The sequence below is a fragment of the Dermacentor variabilis genome, chromosome 8 (genome assembly GCF_050947875.1).
Source record: "Dermacentor variabilis isolate Ectoservices chromosome 8, ASM5094787v1, whole genome shotgun sequence".
Lineage (NCBI taxonomy): Eukaryota > Metazoa > Arthropoda > Arachnida > Ixodida > Ixodidae > Dermacentor > Dermacentor variabilis.
In genome coordinates, this window is record NC_134575.1 from 6,273,926 (window position 1) to 6,297,068 (window position 23,143).

Here is a 23,143-nt window from a genome sequence, read left to right on the forward strand (position 1 = left end):
TGTGTGTGTGTGTGTGTGTGTGTGTGTGTGTGTGTGTGTGTGTGTGTGTGTGTGTGTGTGTGTGTGTGTGTGTGTTCGGGTCGTCCAATGAGAACGTTCAGCATGTGCAGGCAGGGACAGGGACTTGGCGCACTTTGCTGAGCCCAGAAATAGTTTCGCGTTTATAGCAAAAATGAAACGAGAATCTACCTCTCCCTCTTCCCGCTGTCCCGCCAGAAACGGGTTCGTTCGTGCGACAAAAGAGAGGTGTGTGCCGCACAGAATGGGCGACGGCGTCGCACACTGGGCGATCTGAAATCTCCGCCGCATTCGTCCGAGCAAGACCTTATTCCTTCCTGCGTGTCCTTATTGGCTCCAGTAGCCCCGCGCACCGTACCGACGCAGATGCCCGCGTAGCCGCATTTATTCTCTTCTCTCCCTCGCGATGTTCATTCGCTTGCCGTGCCTCTCGGAGAGTGGTCCCTCTGCCCGCCGCCGTTTGCTCGTTCTCCTCCCCCCCGTTCCGTCTCGGGCGCGTAGGCCACACGTCCTCGAGTCATGTCGCTCGCATGTTGGCGCCACCCGTTTTATATACCGCATGCACACACACACACACACATACGCTCCTTCACGCATCGCTTCGTTTCGGGCGACAGCAGGCGTGGTCGAGTGTTCGCGGGTCGAGCCGCCTGACCGATTTTTTGTTTCGTGCTTCGGCGCGAAATTCTTTCCCGTTTCCTGTTTGCTTCTTAAAGCCTACCCCCCTTTCCCCGTCCTCCCTCCAAGCATCCACCGCGTCTCGGTGGTGGTTATATCACCACTCCGTCCGTCTCTGCGCCGTCGCGCGCTGGCCCCGATGTTAATCGCGTGACGTATATGCGGCGCTAGCGGGCCCCTGCTTCGTTGCTCGTGTGAATCCCGAAGATGCCGTCGAAACGGCCTGGAGTGCAGGAAAGGCCAGTCGGGAGGTATGGTGGATGAGTGCGCTAGTGGATACACACGTTGCCAGGAAGCGGACAGACCCACCGCGGTGGCTGAGTGACTACATGGCGCCTATATACTGACGACGAGCACGAGGTCGCGGGATCGACTCTCGGCCGTGGGATTCAAAAACGCTACCGTGTACCGTTCGCACTGTGTATATTAAATAATCACACGCGCTCACAGTCAATCTGCAGCTTTCCGCTACATCAAGCAAAAACAAAAACATTGACAACCAAGGAGAAGACGAGTGCATTAAAAAAAGACCAAAAAAAAAAACAAAGATAGGAAGCCTTAGCTCGAGGCAAAACTCCGACGCCGCCTATTCAAGTGCATATAAAGCGCAGAAATGCTTTTTCTGAGATAACCACCGGGCCAATTTTAATTAAATTGTACCACTTGAGAGAGAGAGGTAAATTCTGGTGACTGTTGGAAGCAAAATATTGATATAGGGCTTGAATTGTTTTAAAATAAATTGCCTAAAATTGGTAAAGTCGGAAAAGAAGCACCAAGTTTACGAATTCGCAACTCTGAACCAAGAACACAGATGTCGCCGTTCTGTAAACTTCATCCGCCAGAGCATCCAAAGCGGCCAAACTTGATGCATTCGTTTCTATCTTATGTGAATTACAAAGGTTTTGCAAATGTCCTACTCAGATATTATTAGCGTATCTAAGAGCCATGTGTAATACATCAATTTTGCCCGCTTAAAATATACTATTAGATGCCATTTACGGAATTGTGATATCGTTTTTCATGGCCGAGTCATGGAGTTGTAAATTCGATAGTCTAGTTTCCTGAAAATTTGCGATTTTCAATCATTCCTCCTAAAAAGTCGACAGCCTAAATCGAATATCCGCTGGCAACAGTCACTAGATGTTAACTTTTTTTTTTAATGCAACAAACCTCATTAAATTCGGTAAGGTAGTTGCCGAGAAAAACGATTTCTCCTTTCCATTGTATTTAGGTAGGAGCCCCCAAGCTGAAGCTTCCTTTTAATAAAATATTTTGTGTGTGGGAGTTGGCATATTTACCGCAGAAAAGTACGCACAAAGAGAAATGCAAAAAGGCAAACAACGCGGACTCAATAGGCCCGGCAAGAATGCACTACAGAGTGAGGACGTGGCATTGCTCTTTCTAGTCACCGTTCAAGCGCGCCATCGGTGTCCCGCCACAGCTCAGACGGACGTGCCGTGGTATGTGGCGCGGGCATCGGTTCGCTGGCACGCGGGCCCGAGCACTCGCCGCCGCATTTCCTCGGTGCCAATACCGCGGATCACTGGATTCGGACGTGTTCTCGATGCGTCGCCGTTCGTGACCGAACAGCGGTGGAAACTCTGAATACGGTTATTTTAACCAGCTATTACTTCATTTTCCTTGCGCTGCGTAACCTCTTCTAACCAGTTATTAATAACGCGCCCAACCTCCGCAATGACGCTCGCTGTCTCATCGCAGAAATTTCGACGGAATATCGCAGCGCGTTCGACCATTTTCTCGCTTCAAGCGCTTCGGCCCGAGCGATCGATGGGCCTCCGTCTCGTACTTTGACAAAATGCGCGCGGAAGTCTGCAAACCATCGGCGACGTCGCTTCGGCGGCCACTGTATAACGTACAGTCGGTGCACACTCTCGCCGCTCGAGAGCGAACAGAACGTCGGTGCGCTTCAAGCAGCGCTCGCGCTTCGAGGAATCTGCGGACGTGCGAGTCACCGCATGCATCTTTAATTGGCTTCATTGATTGATCGATCCGAGCATCGGCGTGCGGACGAGGAGAACGCGCCCGCGTCTTCGCCACCGGCGAGGATCCGAAGGTTGAACAAAGGTCGCCAGTGACGCGAGGCGCCAAAGCGTGCACGAAGATCGAAGACGCTGCCGGGGCTCGACGGCGCGCTATTTGGGGAGCGGCTCATCACCAACACCCCCCCCCCCCCCCCCGCGGTTCTGCGGATGCGCGCTGCTCGCCACTTGACCGGCGATATTCATCGGTTGTGCACGCATCGCGTAATGTGTGATTTACGCTCTTCTCCTTTGGCCATTGCAGGTGTATACAGAACAATCGACTGTTAATTCTGCCTTCCTTTGAATGTCATGTACCAATGTACAGATGCAATGTGGATAACACCTGCTGCTTTTCCGGTTACAGAAGCCACTACAGGGGAACACTAAACCAGTAGATTAATAAACTCTATTTCTTGTTTTTTTTAATTTCGCGCTGAACGGCTGATTACTAAAGAAGAAACTAAAGACTAAACTTGCATTCCCCTTAAATTTCAATCTTGAACCCTGGTGCCGGCACGTTATAGTGTGACGTCACGGATTTTAAAGTATATTTCAGTATTTGGGCTATTGTGGCGCAGTGAAAGTTCTCGAAACTTGCTAAGTTGAGTCTCCTTTAGCATGCAGCATAGACCGTCTTAACGATAAAACAAAGTTAGCTAAGCCCGAACAGACGTCTTCGAAATTCCTGACGTCACGGCGAGCTGGTGAAGAAACTTCGAGGCGGCGTCGCCGCCACCGGGCTTTCGCTGTTTTCTCGATTGCATTCCAAGCCTCTTCGCACGCGCAAGAGTGACTTCTACGGCATATTGGAGAAGGGTAATTTACTGAAACTGGCTATTTTCTTCTTCTCTTTAGTGTCCCTTAAAGCTTAGCCCACCGTACGTTCCCCGGGGGTGAGCGCGGAAGAAGCGCCGCCGTCGTGCGTATATAGGCGCCCACGCGGCGGCGACAATTGCTGCTTGCCCAACCGACGTTCGGCCCTCGTTTGTCGTCGCCGCACTCGACGAGGCGCCCGCCTTGGGTCGAGCGAGGACGACGCGCCCTCGGCGGGCCACGGCTGCACGGGGAGGATTAAAAGGGAGCGCGGCGCATGCAAGCCGATCGCGAGGACGGGCTCCCGAGCAGAAGGCGCGCCACTGTACGCGAGGACTCTCGCGGAACCTACGACTGTGCCTGCGGAAGATTGACAACACGCGAGTCGATTGGAAGGGACAATCGAAGAAAGCTCGTTACAGTGTGGTCGCCCCTGAGCGCACTACGTTCGGCTGGTCGGAATCTAGCGCTCGGAACACACTCGCCTGGTTCGTTCGGAGCGCCGGTAGGCGCTCTCGCCTTCGTGCTGGGAGCGCGAGCGAGATCTGAGAGCTCCTACTGCTGGGAGCAGCTGGCTGGCGCCGGTCTTCTTTGGCTCCAATCTCAAGAGAGCATCGCCGCAAGCTCAGTTGGAGCGCGGCGGAAACTAGTCGAATGTGTACCGTAACATTGCGGTTACCAGTACAGGAGAACAAAGGAACATGGCAGCGGGAGAGGCAACGTCCGCTCCCCCAGATCTCTCTAGAGCGGCCTCCCGAGCTCACGCCCAGCTGTCCGTCGCCTCCTGCGTGCCGTCGAAACTCCACAGCGAAAATGTAAACGCAGGACGAGCGATTGACTGCTCTTGCTGGCAGTCCACGAGAGGGCAAAGTTCACCTCCGCCGAGGCGTTGCCGCCTGCATTCCGACAGACTGAAGGCCAGACCTGACTATCTCCATGCAAAGCCGTCTGGAGAGAGCGCCGTGCGCTTGTAGACAAGCGCAAGTAGAACAACGTCGTCCGCGCGCGAGCACGAATTCACCGCGTCTTTTCTGCCACTCTACCTCGTTTATATATTCGCGTTCCCCCAGCGTAGGGTAACCGACCGGACGCTCTTCTGGCTAGCATTCCTGAACTCAGATACGGGCGAATTTGTACAACCGGAGGGGCGCTTGTCGTACCGTGTTCTCTTGTGTCGTCGTCTTCGCCGCGCTATTAGTAGGATAACCGCGATTCTCCTCGTCTCCACCTGTACTCACGAATATGGGCGGCAGCTGCGCCCCTCGAGGTGAGTGAGCGAGGTACTTGGATGAAATTGGAAATGTCGGCAACTATTGCGTCGCCGGCTTCACCATAAACGATTTCAATGTTCAACTGAAACGTGCGAGGTGACATCATGCGAGCGCTATGAAAAACGATCCTTCAATAGAGCACAGTTCGCAGCACGATGGCCCAAATGGTCACAACACACTGCGTCTGTTCGATGTGTCCTCCTGCGTGATAGCGCTGGAGTGCCTGAGACGCTGGTTTCAGCCAATGAGCGTTTGTGTATACGCAACGTCTCAGCCTCTCCTATAGGCAATCCGGGACGACGAACCCAAGGGACCCACTGTTGGCTTCATTCGGACGAGTAACTTTCCGGTATTTATTGTCTTTTTATTTTTTGTTCCTCGATCATTTCTTATCGTGTTCCCTCCTAGTTAAAACAACGTGTCTGCTGCGTCGTCTGCACGCCTCCCCTGTCCTCTGGCGACCCTTTCAGTCCAAGCAGCATTGAGTCCCGCGACAGTGCATGCGAGCGCCCGACAGTATGTCCGCTGTGTACATTACACCCTCTAGTGGAGCGCAGACACTGCGCTATAACACGGGGTTGTGGGGAAGTCGGTCCCGTTGCGCGCAACGTCCACGACAGAGAACAGCCGACGGTGTCTCGACGGAAGCTGCGGCAAGGATCACGACAACGTCAAGGAACAATGGTGGAAATGAACGGACGCGGGGGAGAAGGGGCCGTGTGCAGATGGCGACACAATGAAAAAGCGTGCGCCCGAAGGACGTCGTTGTCGAAAGGTGAAGGAGTTGCGGAAGGCGTGGCCTCAGCCCGTCTCATTACAGCCGTGCGGCATAGGCGGGGGCTTTCTCAAGTGCGCGCGTCGGTCAACAGAAAGCAGCCAGCGGATGCGAACACGCTTGGGGTGCACCTCATCCGTCTGCTCTTGCGTGTCTGTAAGCACACGGCCTTCAGAAAAAAAAAACATCAGCAATTTAGGCGGTACATTTATACTGCTGAACGGATGGAAGTCAAAGTGCATGCGGTCTTACCTTGTCTTTTGTATTTTCTCAGGTTTCCATCCAGAAACAGGTGTGTGTGTGTGTGTGTGTGTGTGTGTGTGTGTGTGTGTGTGTGTGTGTGTGTGTGTGTGTGTGTGTGTGTGTGTGTGTGTGCCAGTTGATAACCATGAGATGCACGAGCATATATATGGCAGACATATCTTCAATAAAGTATCAGTTGAGTCAGCGCCGTGTCGTCGTTTTATACCTTCTTTTGTCCTTGTCTTGTGTTGCGCTGTAACGAACCTTAATATGAACTTTCCTGCGTGCGTGTATATATATATATATATATATATATATATATATATATATATATATATATATATATATATATATATATATATATATATATATATTACTCACACACACACCAACTGTGCCAACAACTTACTTCGATAAGATCACAGCAAAGTGTGTTCTCTCCGGGTTTCGCGAACGTCGCACCTTCTGCAACGCTGCAGAGATCTAACGACACAGAGTGTGTGTATATCTGCCTGTCGTTAGAGCTCGCGACACGACGCTCGAGCCGTGGCCAAATACTGCCGACCGCATCCTCGAATTATCCCTCTCCTTTGCCACTCTCGCAAGCGTCATTGTCTCCCGGCGGAGACTCTACGGGGCTCGGCAATCGAGAGGAAACAGTGGGCCCCCGGCAGAGCCGCGTTCAACGAGCCCAATGTCGCCGGAAACGGTCCGGCACAGCGAGAGCGCCGTGCGCGGTGCGTGCTTGCGCAAGTGAGCGTCTCTCTCTCCCTCGTGCACGCGGGCGCGGCTCGTCCATCGGAGAGAAGGGAGGCAACGAGTTTTCTCAAAGAACTGCTAGAGGGAACATTGGCGTTGTGATTGTTCGGCTAATGTTGGAATTATGAGTAGTACGGTGATTTATTCAATGTTCAGACGCTCTTGTGGGGTTATGTGGTACGCTTCGTCTTTCAGAATTTCCAAGGAATAGTTTTTCTTTTTTTTTTTTTACGCGATAAGCGATAAGTGGTCTGCTCGCATGCATAATCATTGCGAATTTTGGAGTTTCATTTATGCGATCTCTCGCTGTATATAATCAATTTAAGGAATCACGAAGTCGTTCGAAAAAGAAAGGAACACAGGCAAATGCGTGTACTACCTTAGCATGCTGGCTGAACCAGCATATGCTCCCAACCGGTGTATAAACTAGGGCTACAGCTGCCTCCAGTATTTTTTACAGCAAGCGCTACGGCTGAAGACCTTGAGAACTTTTAAAGAAGAGCATGTCGCTGGGGTAGTTTGTGTATGACAGGTGGGTTCTTGCTGGAACCAGACGGCCAACAAAAGCAATGCACAGACAGGGCAGGCGCTGTACGGAACAATGACGGCGCAGTACCCGTGATGTGGCAGCACGGAACTTGGTGAACACGGCCCGTATTCACAAAGAGCTCCAGCAGCTGTCACAAACAGACGCCGTTCGATAGTGAACCTACTGTTACCGAGCACGTCTGCCACTCACAGACGTATTTTGTAACGATCGATCCCGCACTCTCCGCCCCCTTTGCGCCTCCGTAATTGGTTACGGCGCTGCCGCGGCGCCGTTGGCGCAGGCATCTGCGGAACCCTTGCCACGCGTGAACTTATCGAGGCCCCCTACCGCGCCGCGGGGGATAAGAAGAGCGAAAGAGAAATAGATTGTTCGAAAGTACGACCGCAGTGCTTTGGTCAAGAAAGGCTTTGGGAGAGTTCGGCTCCGCCATATGCGCAGTGTTACGAGGACGCGGGGATTACGATCGGCATGCGTTGTCTGTGCGACTGTCCTGACAGCGGCCCTTTTCTTTAACGAGGCGACAGGACCCCGGTTTCGTTTCAAAAACGTAACAACTTTGACTAGCTTGCTAACTGTCATCTTGCAGAAACGTCTGCGATTTCGAGCACGCGCGTTTTCGAGAACACCGAGAAGTGCGCGCCGAAATTGCGGCACTCGCAAATAATTTTTCCGCGTGCTTTTCCTCGACGATAAATCCAGGGAGTCTGCAAGAATCCGGAACTAGGCTTTCGCAGCCAAACTATCGGTCCGACGACACGCTGCGCCACAGCGGCGCTGTGACCAAGGTGCTTCCGCGCTCGCTGTTCGCCCACCGGTGTCCCTCTCGTGGGTCGTTCCGGCTGGCGCGCCTTTGCATGATCGCGACTGCACGCGCAGCCGAGGGGCAGACTTCCCCTCTCACCACGGATGAAGAAGGCGTTGTGAACCTGGAAATCGACAGGCGGCGCATATAACGATGCTGGTTTCAGCCGAGCTCATCGACGCACTCGCGCCGAAACTTTGCGGAATAAGCCGGATCGGTGTTCTTAACGGGACCAGAACACAGTTACAACGAAGCAGGAAAGTTACGGCTAAGTGACTTAAATGCGTGCGTCATTAGAAACGAACACCCGCTCGACGTTACTAACTGAAAGTTATTCAAGTTCAAACTTTTCGTAATGCTGCCTGCCGAGTTACACTGGTGCACTGCGGTGGAGCTCGACAGATGGCCGAAAGAGCTAGGTCCCGGTTCGTTGGCCACTGGCAAAGCTGGAGGCTGAACCCTGGATTGCAGCCACACGGCCACTCTACCGACCACGCTGTGAGATCGCGCTATTTGCTCAGTGCGGCGCCCGAGTAAAGAATAAAGTCCGGGCGGCTACGAGTAGCATCTGCGAGGCGACATTTTTCTGTAGACAAGGCTAACATATTTTCCTCGCTAATCTCATCCGATTCTTGGACAATTCGTAGTGGGTGTGAGTCATATTTATGGAACAAAAATCAACCAACATTGTATTTTTTTCTTCTTTTTTGCTGAGCACAACAGCGCAAAGATACGTACGACGACGGTGGGAGGAGAACGTACTCCCGCTAAGACGTCTATTACATAAAGTGCAAGCTAGGGCGAGTTGGTGATTCAATATCGGCATTTTTGCACAGCGCAGAACGCGAGGAAAGAAGTTAAGGAAACAACACAGGAGCTGACTTCAGCGCCATGATTCTCAATCCAGAAACAAAAAACTACAATATGGAAGAAGATAGTGATGAAGACAAGTAACAAGTCCCGGACAAAAAAAATTCGAAAAACATGGCTGAGAGCACGTTGGCGGGCTAGTAAAACGCCAGCACAGTAACTTGTTCTGGCAGTATCGCGTTTTCTTTGTTCATTGGTACTGCCAGTAGCGCCGGCCCGCAACTTCAAAGAACCACGTTCGCTCCGCGCGGGAAGAACGCGACCTCGGCCAAGGCCATACCTGCGCGGTTCGACAAATGTTACACGGGGCACACAACAGCAGGCAGGAGCGTATGCGAGAGGAAAACAGCACCACGTGTTAGAGCCTCCCGCATTTCCGGCGTTGCATGTGGCTCCCTTCGCGAGAGAACGGTTGTTGTCATTTTGGGCCCAATCGGTTTCTGATGAGCCTTCGCATGCACACCACACGTTCAGCGTGCAATCTCCTTCGTCTTCTAATTTTGCTTCCTTGCCCGTCGCCATCGCTACACAGCTCTCTCTCTCTCTCTCTCTCTCTCTCTCTCTCTCTCTCTCTCTCTCTCTCGCCTGTAGCCGAGCTTGCGCGTGCACTCGTGCGCGGCGTGAAACATTTTAATTCATGCGTTTCGTTGGACATTCTCAATGCGTGCATAGTCCACGCTTCTAAGGCGATGCAAACCCGTACTTAGCAGCTGGCGACTTTCGCGGCTACAGCACTTTAAATGCGAAGAAGCGTAACCGTGAACAATTGGAAACTATGAAGCCTTAAAAAGAGTGAGGTCCACCACGATCGCGCTCGGTGTAGCACAGGGTGTTGCGCAGCTAATCACGAGGTCGCGGGTTGGATTCCCAGTCGCGGTGACCGCTGGAATGCCAGAACGCTCGTGTAGTTACACCCTTAAAAAAAAATTTCACACCCTTCCATGCTTTTCTCGTCCCGAAGCAATAAACGTTATCTATCCTGCGTGTCTTTGCTTTATTCAAAGGGACACTAAATCAAGTGACACACTGAATCACTTTATATCGATAAAGTGTTCTTGAAGAGCTCTACATTTGTCCATTCCGCGGTAATAGGCTAAGGTAATAGGTAATTATTAGCAGAAAAAAAAATGATGGTCAAATATTCAGTTGCAAATTTTGCGCGGAATTCTCAGGGTGGGTACATGAACGTGTTGTCACGAATTGCAAAGTATATATATATATATATATATATATATATATATATATATATATATATATATATAAGCCTAACTTGAGGCTCGTAAGAAAAGACAGAAAGAAAAAAAGCAGGAAAAATACGCGCTTTTTAGAGAATGCAGAGCAACTGTAGTCAAATGGAGATAGGAGAAGTAAGCTCGACAACGTCTTCAGCGGTGTGCTGTAGCTTGCCTCCTCCCCCCCCCCCCTCAAGTACAACACAGTAAACAGCGTGTTTTGCTGCTGTGTTTTGTGCCGCGCTGTTTAAATCTGTTGATACAAATGTTGATAAATGTCAAGTATGCAACACCAGAACCAGTACTGAACGCATTATGTAAATCGAGCATTTAGCTATACAGGTAGAAAGAAAGGTAACAAAACAAGCAAAAAGAAGAAATCTAGGTATTAACCATGCCAGTCGACCTACATTACAGTGCAAATGAGGGAAAGGCAATATAGATGAATACGAATTGTAGCGACGTTATTGGTGGAAGGCGCGTTCTAATCATGCGACAAGCGTTAAATGAAAAAAAAAGTGTTACTGTTGCAGGGAATAGCACTTTCTTTTGGTGCATGAATTATACAAGGTGTTTCAGCGAACACTTTCTCTTCTTTAATTTTTTTTTTTTTTTAATTGCCTGTGACAGATAGCACAATTCCTAGTTCATGAGCTGGTCTGCTAGCTCGCAAGAGGCGGGCATTACTTGCACAATAAACTAGAATACACACTGGACTAATGAACAGAAATTCACTAATTATTTTTTAACTAATTACCTTAAGGCACATATTGTAATTTACAAATTCTAGCGGTTGAGACTTAAGGAATGTCCACTTCAATATAATTGTGTGAATGACACCATTTACAATATATGCTCCGCTAAACTTGCAGTAAAAATGCAATGTCGTTCCACCTACTTTCTCAACAAAACGTCGCTGTATGCATTGGAGTAGACAATTAACTGGAACGCCAGCGCATTTCTGCGCAAAGTTCAGGAATTAGTATGTCACATCTGGTGTCATCCTGAGGATTCGTTCCAAGTGGACCCGCCTTGCGAACTCCCCAGCTAGCATTTGTAAATGGCAATATGTGCCATAAGGAAATTAGTGAACAACTTAAATACTGAATTTCTGTTAATCAGTCGATTATGCATTTTAGTTTATCGTGAAAGTAATGTCCGCCTCTTCCGAGCTAGTAGACCAGCTCATGGACCAGAACTGAGTCATCTGCCTCAGGTAGATTTAAAAAAAAAAAAAAATTTAACGCGTGCGCTGAAATACCCGATATAGGATTATGTGCCTAAAGCGAGGACCAGCAATATTATCACGATATGTTTTGTGACAAGGTTGGGTTTCATAGTTATGGTTGGGGCAAACGTTGGCAGAAGCACGTCGTGCAGATTTATTCATAATTACTTCTAGTCGTTAGTGAAAGGTGAACTCCAACGAAAAAACACGACTTACACAAGCATGAAGACGACGGGACGCGGCAACCTTCCTTCTTGTGCAAGTAGTGTTTGTCGCTGGCTGTAACCTTAAGGGGGTCGTGTACTATATGCACAGCTATCGACCCTGTTACCTCCAATCAGCCTATCAAAACACCACGATATCCGCTTAGCTGCGCACATTTTCTTTGCTTTCATTCCCCCCACGCTTCGTTCAGTTGCACAGAACTTTGTGTCGAGTGAGATGGAGCTGCAGTGCAGTTTCGAGATGTCTGTCGCCCCGTTTTAAAGGCTCTAAAGAGGTTCGTAAATTCCGATACCTACTTTCTTCGTCGACTGCATGTTTGAACCGTGCAGAACGGTGTTATCGTAACGTTTTATATTACGCTGTTGTCGGAAATTCTTTCTTGCATTGATCACAAATAACTATTTCTCTCATTTACCATAACTTGGATGCATATCGGGGTGCCGTTCACATAGTAACAGCGGCAGAAATTTGTTCCAAATGTGTCTGTGAAGAAATTTTATGTCATGGTAGAAACCAAGGTTGTACTTTTAATAGTGCGCAACTCGATCTTTTTGGGCGGGCTACTGAAAACCCCGTAGGCATAGCTTCTCCCCCCCCCCTCCCGCCTTCTTTTCTTCCTTCCTTGGTTAAGGGAACGCTTTTTCTGATTCTCAAAGTTATTATCTTGTTGAACACCGTTATACACTCGCTTTATGTTTCGAAAACAATTGGGGACGAGTACTAACGGAGTCGCCATCTGCCGGAAGCGCCTCCCTTGCGTAGTATGAGGGATCACGCGGCGCGCTCCTCATAGGTTTGGCTTACGGCACTCACTAAAAACACGCGGCAGGGCTCCTGGACATTTCTGTAGATACTCTCAAAACGAGGGAGGTTTTTACTGTCACAATAATAATCTTGGGCAAACTGGAAGCACAGAATCATTTACAGACTATCTGTTCACCGAATACGTACAGTGAACGCCACTGCGCGCGGTCGCCGCGATGGAGTCTCCCGAACCGGCTATACTGGCGTGAAAGGTAGCTAAACGCCGAGAGCAAACTATGTTCTTACGGTGGGCCGCCTGTGTAACCAAACGGAGCACCGCTGAATGAAGCTTCAACGCAGCGATCGCGCGGGTTCGCAGCGACCGACTGCGCGTCTGCACGCACGTCCGCGCATAATGTTTCGCTTTCGCTGCGTGCGCGTTTTCGCACCGTGCCGTGAGCTTTAGGCCGCCTCATATGAGCATTTGACAGTACACTAGCAACCATTGTTGCGTAGACGCTATCAGAGTTGTTAAAAAATAATTTCGTTAGAGAGACATTGACGCCTACGGCGACTGTGATGTGCCGTCGCGACGAGTCAATCTTCTATTTCGTCTAAATTCTTGGAAGTTTCAATATTATTTCTCAGGTTGCGTCGCACTGTATGTTTATCGGTCTTCTCAGCGTGCGATATCCCGCTGCATCTGCTTTGTAATCCAGTTCATTATTTCATAACACAAACATGATCATATGTCGTGCTTTTCTTTAATGTGCTTCTTGCCGCTCCCTTTCCAGTCCAGTGAACTTGCCAGTATCTAGCATCAACAAGTTCCTAGACCAAATCGTCATGAGGTTAGCCGAGCGAGCGTCTCAGTGCGCGTTTTCTGCCACTCACCGAACATCGCGCAGTCCCAGCGCCGTAGCACAAATCTTCCTCGCGTCTGTGCTTGCTGCATACCCGAGTTTCAGCCGATGGCCGTCTGCCGGTTCTTAGTTTCGCGAGCCAAGCTTCACGCAGCTTCTTGTCCTGCGGCTACGTGTGAATAAGGCTGACACCGGGCTCCGTTGCGTACGCCCGGTACTGCTACACCCGAGCAGTAGCCTGCCATGCTGCACGCCTCCAAAGGCAGCCACTACCTATTATAGTGCTCTGAAATGGTGTGAAGCAGATGCCCAAGGCGGGAAAGCCTCACCGCTTAATCAGATCCGCAGCGTATATAAGAATTTAAACTTTCGTTTTCAGCTGGCTTCGGTGCTTCGGAAGCAGCTGACTCGACCGCTGTGTCCACGTGATCCCTCGTGTCACGTTACGCCGACGGTGGCGCCAGCTGTTCCAGTGGTGGAGCTCGCTCCCAATATAGATGCCAGTTTACCAAAGGAATATTAATCACTGCAAAGTTGATTAGTGGCGGCATTAAAATTTCGAGACACTGGCGGCGTAAATGCGTGTTAAAAAGCATGTCGTTTATACGCGAATTCGTGAAGTGAAGAAACTTTGGAACCACGTGGCATTTGTAACGTGTGTGATGTTGACACCACCGTCACATGCCATTGGTGATATGCCTTTTTAAAGCGTCCATTCGTACCGCAACGTTCGTCATAATGCTCATAAACTAGCATTTTATCAGAACTATTGCAAGCTGCAAGCGTTCTAACAGATTATTTGCCGCACTGTACACCGATTCTCACTGAGATGCCGCGTGCATCAAAATTATTCGCTGTCCCACAACACTTCGTTAAAACGAGAATTGCAGTCCTGTCGTACGAGAGCGTACCGTATTCGTGTCATGTCTAAGTAAACACCGCTTTTGAAGTTAAACACGGCTGAGCGAGAGCCTGTTCTTTCTTTGTCTTGTGCATTTGGATCAAATTAAAAGTGCTAGCTCGTGACTATAGCAGGCCTCTTCCCAGCGACAAATTGCGATGAAGCGATGTCGGTCGCACACGGAGTGAGTGGCGCTTATCTAATTTACAATCGTCACGAAGACGCCCAAAACTGTAATTATGTAATAGTTAAGCAAAACTGCGTCTAATTCGCGACATCGCCAGGCGTGTCGAGTGACCAGACGACAATGAAAGCTATGATCGGCTTGCGGATTTGACGAAGATTGACCAAAGACAGGCGTCACTCATTTATCCGTTCAGAGACAAAACTTGCTTAAAGGGACGCTAAAGTGAAACAATAAATCAGTTTAGACTAATGAAGCATTGTTTGAGAACCCTGCCGGCAGTCATTTAAGAAAAAAAATAGTTTGATTATTAGATGAGAAAATGGAGGTCCAAGTATCAGTATTTGAATTTCGCGCTGAAACCCCAGCGCCGGTACGTCAGGGATTCCAAAGTATGTTATTGCATTTGGGCCACGTTGGCTGAATAAATATTCCGAAACTTGCCATGTTTAATATTTGGTTCCTTTAGAACCCAATGGTAGTCAGTCTGTACCGCTATATATAATTAGTAGGCCCCAAAAGATGCCATCAAAATCCATGACGTCACAGCCCCCAGGTGCGGGAACTTAAGTAGGCGTCGCCACCCGTATTTCGTTGTTGCGCTTTTTCTAGCTTACCAAACGTCTTATCGTTGTACAAGTAGTGTTTTTGGTGTTGTAGAACGGTAATTTACTGATGCAGAAGAAATCATTTTTCACTTTAGTGTCCCTTTAACACACTAAAACGAGTGAGTGAAACAACACCTAAGCGTAACTGTGAGGAAACGTGCAAGCGTCTTAACATCGATAATCACACGGAGCCAGCGAATATGACCTACTGTGCAGTCGCCATTCGCACACCCTCTAGAGTCTTCATTCACGAAGCACCACGTTGCACCCCCACAATCAGCGTATCTACGTCAGGCGATAACGAAAGCGTCCTGGCTTTTGGCTTCGGCAGCGTTTGAACCGAAACTGGCCAGGCCATAGTAAGTATGCGCATGGCGAACTTATTGACTCCATTCCGCGGCGAAGAAATGAATTAAACAAAACGCTAGCTGGCCATGCGGCCTCAGTGACGCAACCTGCACGCGTTGCCCGACGCTCATTCTGACACTCCCAAAACAAACGTCGATGCGAGAGGCCGCGCGGCCAGCCCTCGCCACGAAGCTCACGATCGATTTTACGGGGAGAAAACAGAGCGCCAGCTCGGCTTCTTCGTATTTATTTCGACGTCGCCTCTGCTGTTGGCGCAGCGGATGGCTGGCACGCTCACGCGGCGCTTCGCGAACGTAATAATGGAGCGCTTACGCTTGAAGGTTGAGTTCCGAAAAAAAAAAAAGAATGAAACACGCGACAGATTCGCGCTCCGAGGAAGAGGTCGTCTGCTCACATCGCAGCTGTTCGCTTCGCAGACGAAAATGAAATCGTGACGTATACGACAGCACGCTGCACGAAACAAAACGGTAACGATCATGCGTCTGGCGTCGTGTGCTTAAACAGCCAGCAAGTTTTTCCAGCGTAGGAGGAGGTGATCGCAGAAGTCGTCGTGATATGCGCGGAAGAAATGCACAAAGGAGGTGTGGAAAAGTCTCATCGCAAACGTCGCTTGTAACGCGCGCGCCACGGGTGCTTGCATGGTCTGGCTCGGGGATTGCAATGGACGACGAACTCTTACACAAGGAATCCACGAACTTGACCGGGCCTAATAATCCCAGACACGCCGAACAGCAGCTAGGCCTAAGACTTTTGACCCCGCGCGAGCCCGTGGAGCGGTTGTTCTTGCGCGCGTCTGTCCGTCTGACGTCCGGTCTGCTCGCGATGCCGCGCAGATGATCTGTGCTGTGGACGCGCCTTGTCTGCCTGTCATTCACGCGAGGATCCCCTTGTCCCGCGGAAGACGACCGCGACAAAGAAGCCTCGGGACAGTGACGGCCCCCCCTCTCCCTACCATAGCATGTTTTCTTTTAAAATTATTATTATTAATATCATTACTATCATTCCACATCGGCCGCGCATGTCGCGGTGACAAAGAAGGATCGATGCAATTCGCTCGCCTCTCGCGTCGCAGAATGGGGGCGGAGGTGGGCTTCCCCGGATAGCACGCACCGCGAAATGTGCGAGTAGTCGCATCGTCCGCACGCGCGTTGCCCGGAGACGCGGTGATACGCGCGCGGCACTCGCGATTGATAAAGAAAGGAGAGAGGGCCGTAGCGACACGGCTTCCAATTCTGACTCGCCGCAGTCAAATATCGCACCCTTTCCCCGCATACTCGAGCGTTGCTCCGAAAGGTCGCTTTGCGCTGCGCGCAGTAAAAGATCGGCAAGCCATGGGAGAAGGCGATTCATTGCTCACCTTTGGGTCGATGCCGCCGAGTGCCTCGTACGAGACGGCACCGTTGTAGTAGCCGTCTGCCTGCGTCCCTGCCGACGACTTCTCCTTGCCGACGATGTCGAGAGGCGAGCCGGTGTTTTGAACGAGTCCTACGGCTCCGTTCAGCAGACGGGTGGTCGCCATGAATCGTTCGCCGTGGTTGGAAGGAGGGGTTGTGCGACTGGGTCTCTCGGCCTTCCCGTCAAGCCGCGCTGCTCGCGGCGGCTGTGCGCTTCTCTCCGTGCGTCGCCTTTAGGCCTAGCGACGCTCTCTGCTCGTTGATGGTGCGCCGCGCGGTTCCCGAGTCTGCGCTGTGCGTCGCTGGCTCGCCGCTTCGTTCGAAGGCACGCTCGCTGGGCCTTTCTCACGTGGGGCTCGGCCGCCGCTTGCCTTTTTCTTGCGTCTTAACGGTAGTAGTACGTCTGTACCAGAAGTGTTTGGCACCTGCGGCGATCGAAGAGAAAACAGATAGGGAGCCCTGAAAAAAGAAAAATGCTGAACTTGGAGAAGCGAAAAAGAAACCGCGATACAAAAGCGCGTACAGCAACTTTCGTATCGGCGAGCCGCAGACGCTGAAAGCTGTCAACACTCTCGACCTTTCAAATCGCAACCGTTCGTCGGCAAAACATGAAGCCTGTCGTTTTCCATCGACCTCTCGTCAGCGAGACGTTTGCTTTGTTCGATTGGCTCCTTTGATACTCTTATTTATTTATTTTTTCATTCAGAAGTGTGCACAGAACACTGAAACTGTCCGTTGAAAGCTCACAATGGAAACGCAACGCCACAGAGCGCACGGCGGGAAATTCTCGGGAGAAGCGCTCGTCTGCTCTCTCGCATGCAGACGACAACCAGTTTACTCGGGGACCCAGACGCGAGCGTCCGGTCGCGGGAAAAAGGTGCATTCGATTCTTCTGCTGCACAGGCGCGCCCTCATGCGAGTCCTGTGCCGGCTGCGGTGCACCGAACTTTTCTCTCTCAGACCTCCCACAACAGAATCGACGCTTCGCAAGAAGCCAATTTTGTTGCTTTAGGACGGAAAAAAATAAAATAAAAGCAAGCGTAAAGCGCCGCTGACGACGTCGGGGTTGTCGTTCTCTCGATTTACCGCGGAGAGTCAGGTATGACAAGATTTCCCTCCTCGCCCGCTCCCTCCTTAGCAGACGAACGAGGCAGGACTCGGGAGCGGCGTTCAGACGCGCGCTTTGTCTGCAACAGGAACGTGCGCCCAGCGTTCTAGCGAGTTTTCTTTGTCGGGATTGTCATGAGAGCGGTGTCAGGTGGGCACATTATCGCGAGTGCGGCAACGCTGAAAAGAGACTTACCTTGTCTTCCGCTGTAACAGTCGATTATCAAATATCAAAAATCCTTCGGTTTTTTGGTTGACCAGCTGTCACAGGCACTGGCGGCACAGGCACACACACACACACACGCACGGGATGAGCGGTTCACAGACGAACCACCGGAAATAAATACAGAAGACTTTCTTCGACCTCGGAGCAGACGACGACGTTCGCACATGCACAAACGAAGAGCGATTAACACTGCGATTTTACGGCACACAACACAATCACCAACACAGACACCACTGTCGAAAAGAGGCGGATATTGGAGAAGCGATGTCAAACGAAGCTGCAGTGTAATAGGGAGATCAGGGCCTGGCAGAATGCCTTCCACGGAGTGAGCGACGCACGAGACACAGTCCGTCACTACTGTGGCAGAAAACACGTTTTCCCGGGCCAGAGAAGATGGCAGCAGCAGCACTCGGGACGGGCCCGTTCGTGGGTTCGCATTGGAGGAGGAGGAGGCGAGGCGGCGGGTGTTTCGAAGAGGAGGAGGGCGAGTGACGAAGGGTAAAGGGATTCTCTAGCAAGGAAACTGCAGGAGCTGTCCAGAGAGAAACAAAATATAATGGCGTTTGCCCCCTCCCGTTCCTTTCGCAGAAACGGCGCACCGATCGCTTTTCACAACGCCGGGGCAGCAACCATTAGAGCGAGCAGCATAAAGGAGAGGATGAAAAGAGCGCAAGGAGGAGGAGGAGGATGGTGGAAGCCGTGTCGTTTCTTTCTGCTACGCATCTGCGGAAAGCGGTGCGAGAGAGTAGCAGAGCGGGTGAAAAAAAAAAAAGCCCTGCTGTCGAGAGGGGTGTCAGGGTGTGTTTCCCTCCCTTCCGAGAGATTCTTGTGAGAGAACGAGCCGAGCTTTCGAGGTACTACTACTCAAAGCAAAGACCCCGTCGAGCGCAGATGTAGAGAGAGGGTCACATAATGAATGGTAGGGGGTGAAAAAGATGTCGTGTGCAGGGCTTCCCTCCTCCTCCGCCTTTCTCCCTTCTGCTCTTTCCCGCCCCTCGCTGGGCGTGGGTGAAAGGCGTTGGGGGCATTGGAAGCGGGTGAGAGAGAGAGCTTGTTCACTCACTGCGCGCTCGGAGAACACGGCATGTTCTGCCCTTTTCCTTGCCTATTTTTTGTCACGCTCTCACCCAGCGTTTCGCTTCCCGCCGCAACGGATCTTCTTGTCAACCCGTACGGCACGCTGGCCACATCACAGCTAGCGGACCGCGATGCTTCGCTACGGGGACGCCCGCCGCCAAACCTACCACCATACGAACCGCCTCCCCCCTCTTTTTTTCTTCTTGCTGCTACACGATCACGGAGGAAGGCGAGTGCGGTGTTTACGTTGAGGCGTCGAAGGTTTGTCGTCCTAGAAACCCTTCGTGAACACCCAAGCGGCTTAACAGAGCCGCGAATCCCTCTTCGATCTCCTATATTGTGTCTGTTTCTTGTGGCTTTATTTTGCTTGTTGCACACTCTCACTCACTCTCTCTCTCTCTCTCTTCTTCTTTCTTTTTTTTCATTTTTATTTCGTTTTTGCCTTCCTTCCTTCCTTTCTGCATGCATGTATGCGACGAAAAGGGCAAACTGAACGGGCACCTTGCAAACGTATGAAGTGATATACTTGTCTCCACCAAGTCGCCAGTCTTGGAAGAGCATTCACAAATGCCTCATTGGAAGCGAAGTCTTTTGCCCCAAAGTGACGATCGAGCACTTTATTATTATTATTATTATTATTATTATTATTATTATTATTATTATTATTATTATTATTATTATTAATATATGAATTTGAATTTTTCGTTTCAGTGCACAAGGAACAGTACACTGCGCCACGGTCGACAAATTACACAAACGTCCCCTTACGGAAAGTACAATCCTTACGTAGAACCTGGTTCCAGCCGACGTTAGCCCAACTTGCTGTAACCGCGCTAATACTTTTTGTTTATCTTTTTTAAGCATCTGAAATGTGCGAAAGAATGATCGTTGTCATGTGCTCTCATCGTGTTTGTGTGGACAGATACCCTTCATATCTTCTTTGTTTGTTTGCTTCATCTCTCTTCGTCGTTTCTACCCTTTCCCCCCAGTGCGGAGTAATAAACCCGGCAATTGCTCTAATCTCTAATTTTCTCATTTTCTCTCTCTATGTCCACCTTTGTTTAGCCCTCTCCCTCATCGCTTTCTGTTTTTGTCCTCTTAGGGGCCTCAACTTACTAGAAAGCGTCGGATTGCTGATGTTACGCAACCTTCCATCAAATATCTTGTGGAGAATGCCCTCAACCAAAGGACGGCAAGTGGAAGTGCGTTCTTCGAAAGGGATCTACAAGCATAAAGATCCTTTTTCTCTACTCTGGCCTCTTTCCTTACCCCTCTGCCCAAATGCTTTGTTTTCTTTTCTTTTTGCGCTTGACCTATGTCATCAGAGACGGTGGGAACGGTGCTTCAGGTTCTATATGTGACACTAGCAGTACTCAACGTACGCATATCAGTTCCAAATTTTATAATATATATATATATATATATATATATATATATATATATATATATATATATATATATATATATATATATATATTGACGCGTGTACTTGGCTTTATCGGGCAACACGTTTCACCGCCTAAAAGCACAGCGCAGGACGCTCTTGCAGGTGTCGGAAGTTTCTGGAATGTTATCGATGGTTCCATCCGCTGTCTGTTGTCGCCGAATTGTGTAATCTGATTGCATGTATGCGCGACGCGAATGGCGTAGAACTTTGTGGAAGGCATGCGGGTCCCAGCGATTACTCTGGAACATTCGACGACTGATCTATAAAAGCCGACGCGCTTGACCCGCTGATCAGATTTTCGACGACCGCCGATCGTGTTCGCCGCTACCATTGGTCATTGAGTGTAGCCTGTTCTTAAGGGCACAAGTTCGCCCAATAAAACGCTCGTTTCGTTAATCACACTTTTGCTGCCTTCTTAACCGTCACTAACACGTGACAATATATATATGCATATTACGTGCTCTGGCGAAACTAGTTTTAATCTCTATACTATTGGCCTAACGAATGAATTAAAAACCATATATTGTTCAGTGTGGCTGATTTGCCTAGATGGAGAAGGGTGTAGAAAGAGATAACCAAAAAATATTTGCCTTTGGTTAGCAATGCACAATTGTAACTCGCTTTTATTTTTCTTATTTTTTGATGCAAGAATATATACTACCTGTATTTTATTTTATTTTTTAATTCGGACAGATTAAGAAAAGACGCCTGCGACAGCGTTGTTTCAGCTTTCAGATGCATGCGTTGAATCCGAGCTTTGACACCGGTTGTAGATACTGCACTTCGCAGCGCACCTTCCACTCCCGACAGACTTTCTCTCCTCTTCGCATTGGCCAACGTATATATATCATCCCACGAAATGAAACATTTATTCAATCAATCAAATGAAAAGGCGGAAGTTGCTTGCGAGGCTAATCACGATATTCAGGGGCCTAATTAAAAAGATTAGCTATAAAAAACTTGTTAATTATTACGGCGCTTATTGCGACTGCTACGTTAAAACCGAGCAGCGTGAGGGCATGCTTGCTTAGCGCAAATGCCAAATTGAGCCCCAGTTGCGAGATATGCCGCCTTAAACTGTGCTACAAAATACATGCGCGTTCCAGTTGAGTTTCTTAAAACCGTTCGCCGTGCAGTTCAGGGTACTCGTAACGGTAACGCACGTGCGTTTTTTCGCTGTTTTCGGAGGCACGTATCTTGAAATTGGGGCTAGACTTAATATTCTGCTACATCAAAAAAGTTTACACCCTTTGGTGATGCCTTGTTCTACAACGATAATCGTCATCCGTCTTGCCCGCGTTTCCTTTATTTAACTCTGCGAGCCCGGTACTTCAGTCACGAACGGCTTGCGCGTTATCATCGTGACAAAGCGTTCCCGACAGCAAACTAGCTAGCGCTGAGTTTTCAGTAAGGGAAACGCAAGCAAGGCAGATGACGATTATTGTTGTGGGACAAGACAAGCCCCAATTGGTTGGTGGGTAATAACTTTATTGAATTGTCCTGCAGGTTGGTCCGTCGCCTCGCGGGCCTGCTGGACGGCCCAGAGCTGGGCGCTGTTAGGGATGGCCAGACGCCAAGGGCGATACGTCATCCCCTTCCCCTCTACATGGTCGTGGCACCGTGGGTGCTACGTCATCCCCTTCCCCTCTCATGGTCGTGGCACCGTGGGTGATACGTCATCCCCTTCCCCTATCATGGTCGTGGCACCGTGGGTGCTACGTCATCCCCTTCCCCTCTCATGGTCGTGGCACCGTGGGTGATACATCATCCCCTTACCCTCTTCTGGCCGGACCCCACGGCGCCGGAGAGGTCATTCACCCGACCTTCTCCCCGGATTCGTCGAAAAGAGGATCGACTTCTCCTTCCCGTGCTCGGTATTGCAGGAGGAGGGGCGCTCTCTCGGTGCCTGTCACGTGTCATCGACGGAAGCAAGATCCCGCCCACACTTGTAGAAAGCCTATTTAAGGGGCTCCGAAATGTACTTTTGAAATATTTCATACTTCATGCTCTTCTTATTTTCTTTCAACTACCTTTGAATAAACAGTGCGAGTTTCGCACTAGCAAATCGTCTCGCCCCTGCTTGGTCGCCACGATCTACCGGATGCCTGCAGCCCGCCGACAACGCCACGCTACCCAATAAGTAATGTCGGTCGAGCTTCGATAGGCAGGCGCCGCTACTTCTCGGCAGCAGTACGGTACGCTACCCTGGAGCACGCAACAGCGCCGAGGTCGGAGCTGCACAGAGCGGCGGCCCAGCCCAGCAATAGGGTCTCGGAGTTTAACTCGTTTTTGCGTTGGGCATTATTACATTCCTATAGCATGTGTTTGAGTGTGGCTGTGTCTCCTTAAGTGCGCAAACTTTTCTTGAGAGTGTAAGCAGACATTACTTCAGTACAGTGGTCGGCCTCAAATTCGCAATTGAAATATGTGCACTAAAGTTAATAATTAGATAACATAACTAGTGAATGTCTTATTCGCCCCCTGCACATCGCGATTAGTCATGCAAGTGACGTCCACCACCATGCGATTAGAAACACTTCCGAACTAATAAAAAATAGACATGCACGGTATTTCGAACGGTGGAGTCAGTGCTTCTCTCAAAACTTACATACGCACAAACCAATTGCACGAGAAGTAAACAGCAGACATCAAAGTTACAAAGCTTTTCATTTCTCGCTCCCCCACTCACAAAAATATGAAAAGAAAGAGCAATCCCG

General features: G+C 49.9%; 1 protein-coding gene and 1 long non-coding RNA gene across 4 annotated transcripts in view; one reads left to right on the plus strand and one right to left on the minus strand.

Annotated features, from left to right (window-relative positions):
• The window catches only part of LOC142589543 (RNA binding protein fox-1 homolog 1-like), a 555,879-nt gene extending 537,591 nt beyond the window's left edge, over nt 1-18,288 (minus strand). The window contains exons 1-2 of one of the 3 annotated variants that reach the window (XM_075700978.1): nt 17,873-18,288; nt 16,533-16,994 (exon numbers count right to left, since the gene is read on the minus strand). In XM_075700978.1, the coding sequence (XP_075557093.1) occupies nt 16,533-16,694 (162 nt within the window). In that variant the 5' untranslated portion in view covers nt 16,695-16,994; nt 17,873-18,288. Of the gene's footprint in view, nt 1-16,532; nt 16,995-17,092; nt 17,369-17,872 lie in introns of those variants that run through there. The other 2 variants (XM_075700980.1, XM_075700986.1) reach the window with 2 other exon arrangements.
• Nucleotides 15,691-22,426, plus strand: LOC142589544 (uncharacterized). Its single transcript, XR_012829890.1, has 3 exons — nt 15,691-15,756; nt 20,082-20,181; nt 21,933-22,426. It is a non-coding gene; the product is annotated as an uncharacterized LOC142589544 (long non-coding RNA).
• The last annotated feature ends 717 nt before the right edge of the window (nt 22,427-23,143 follow it).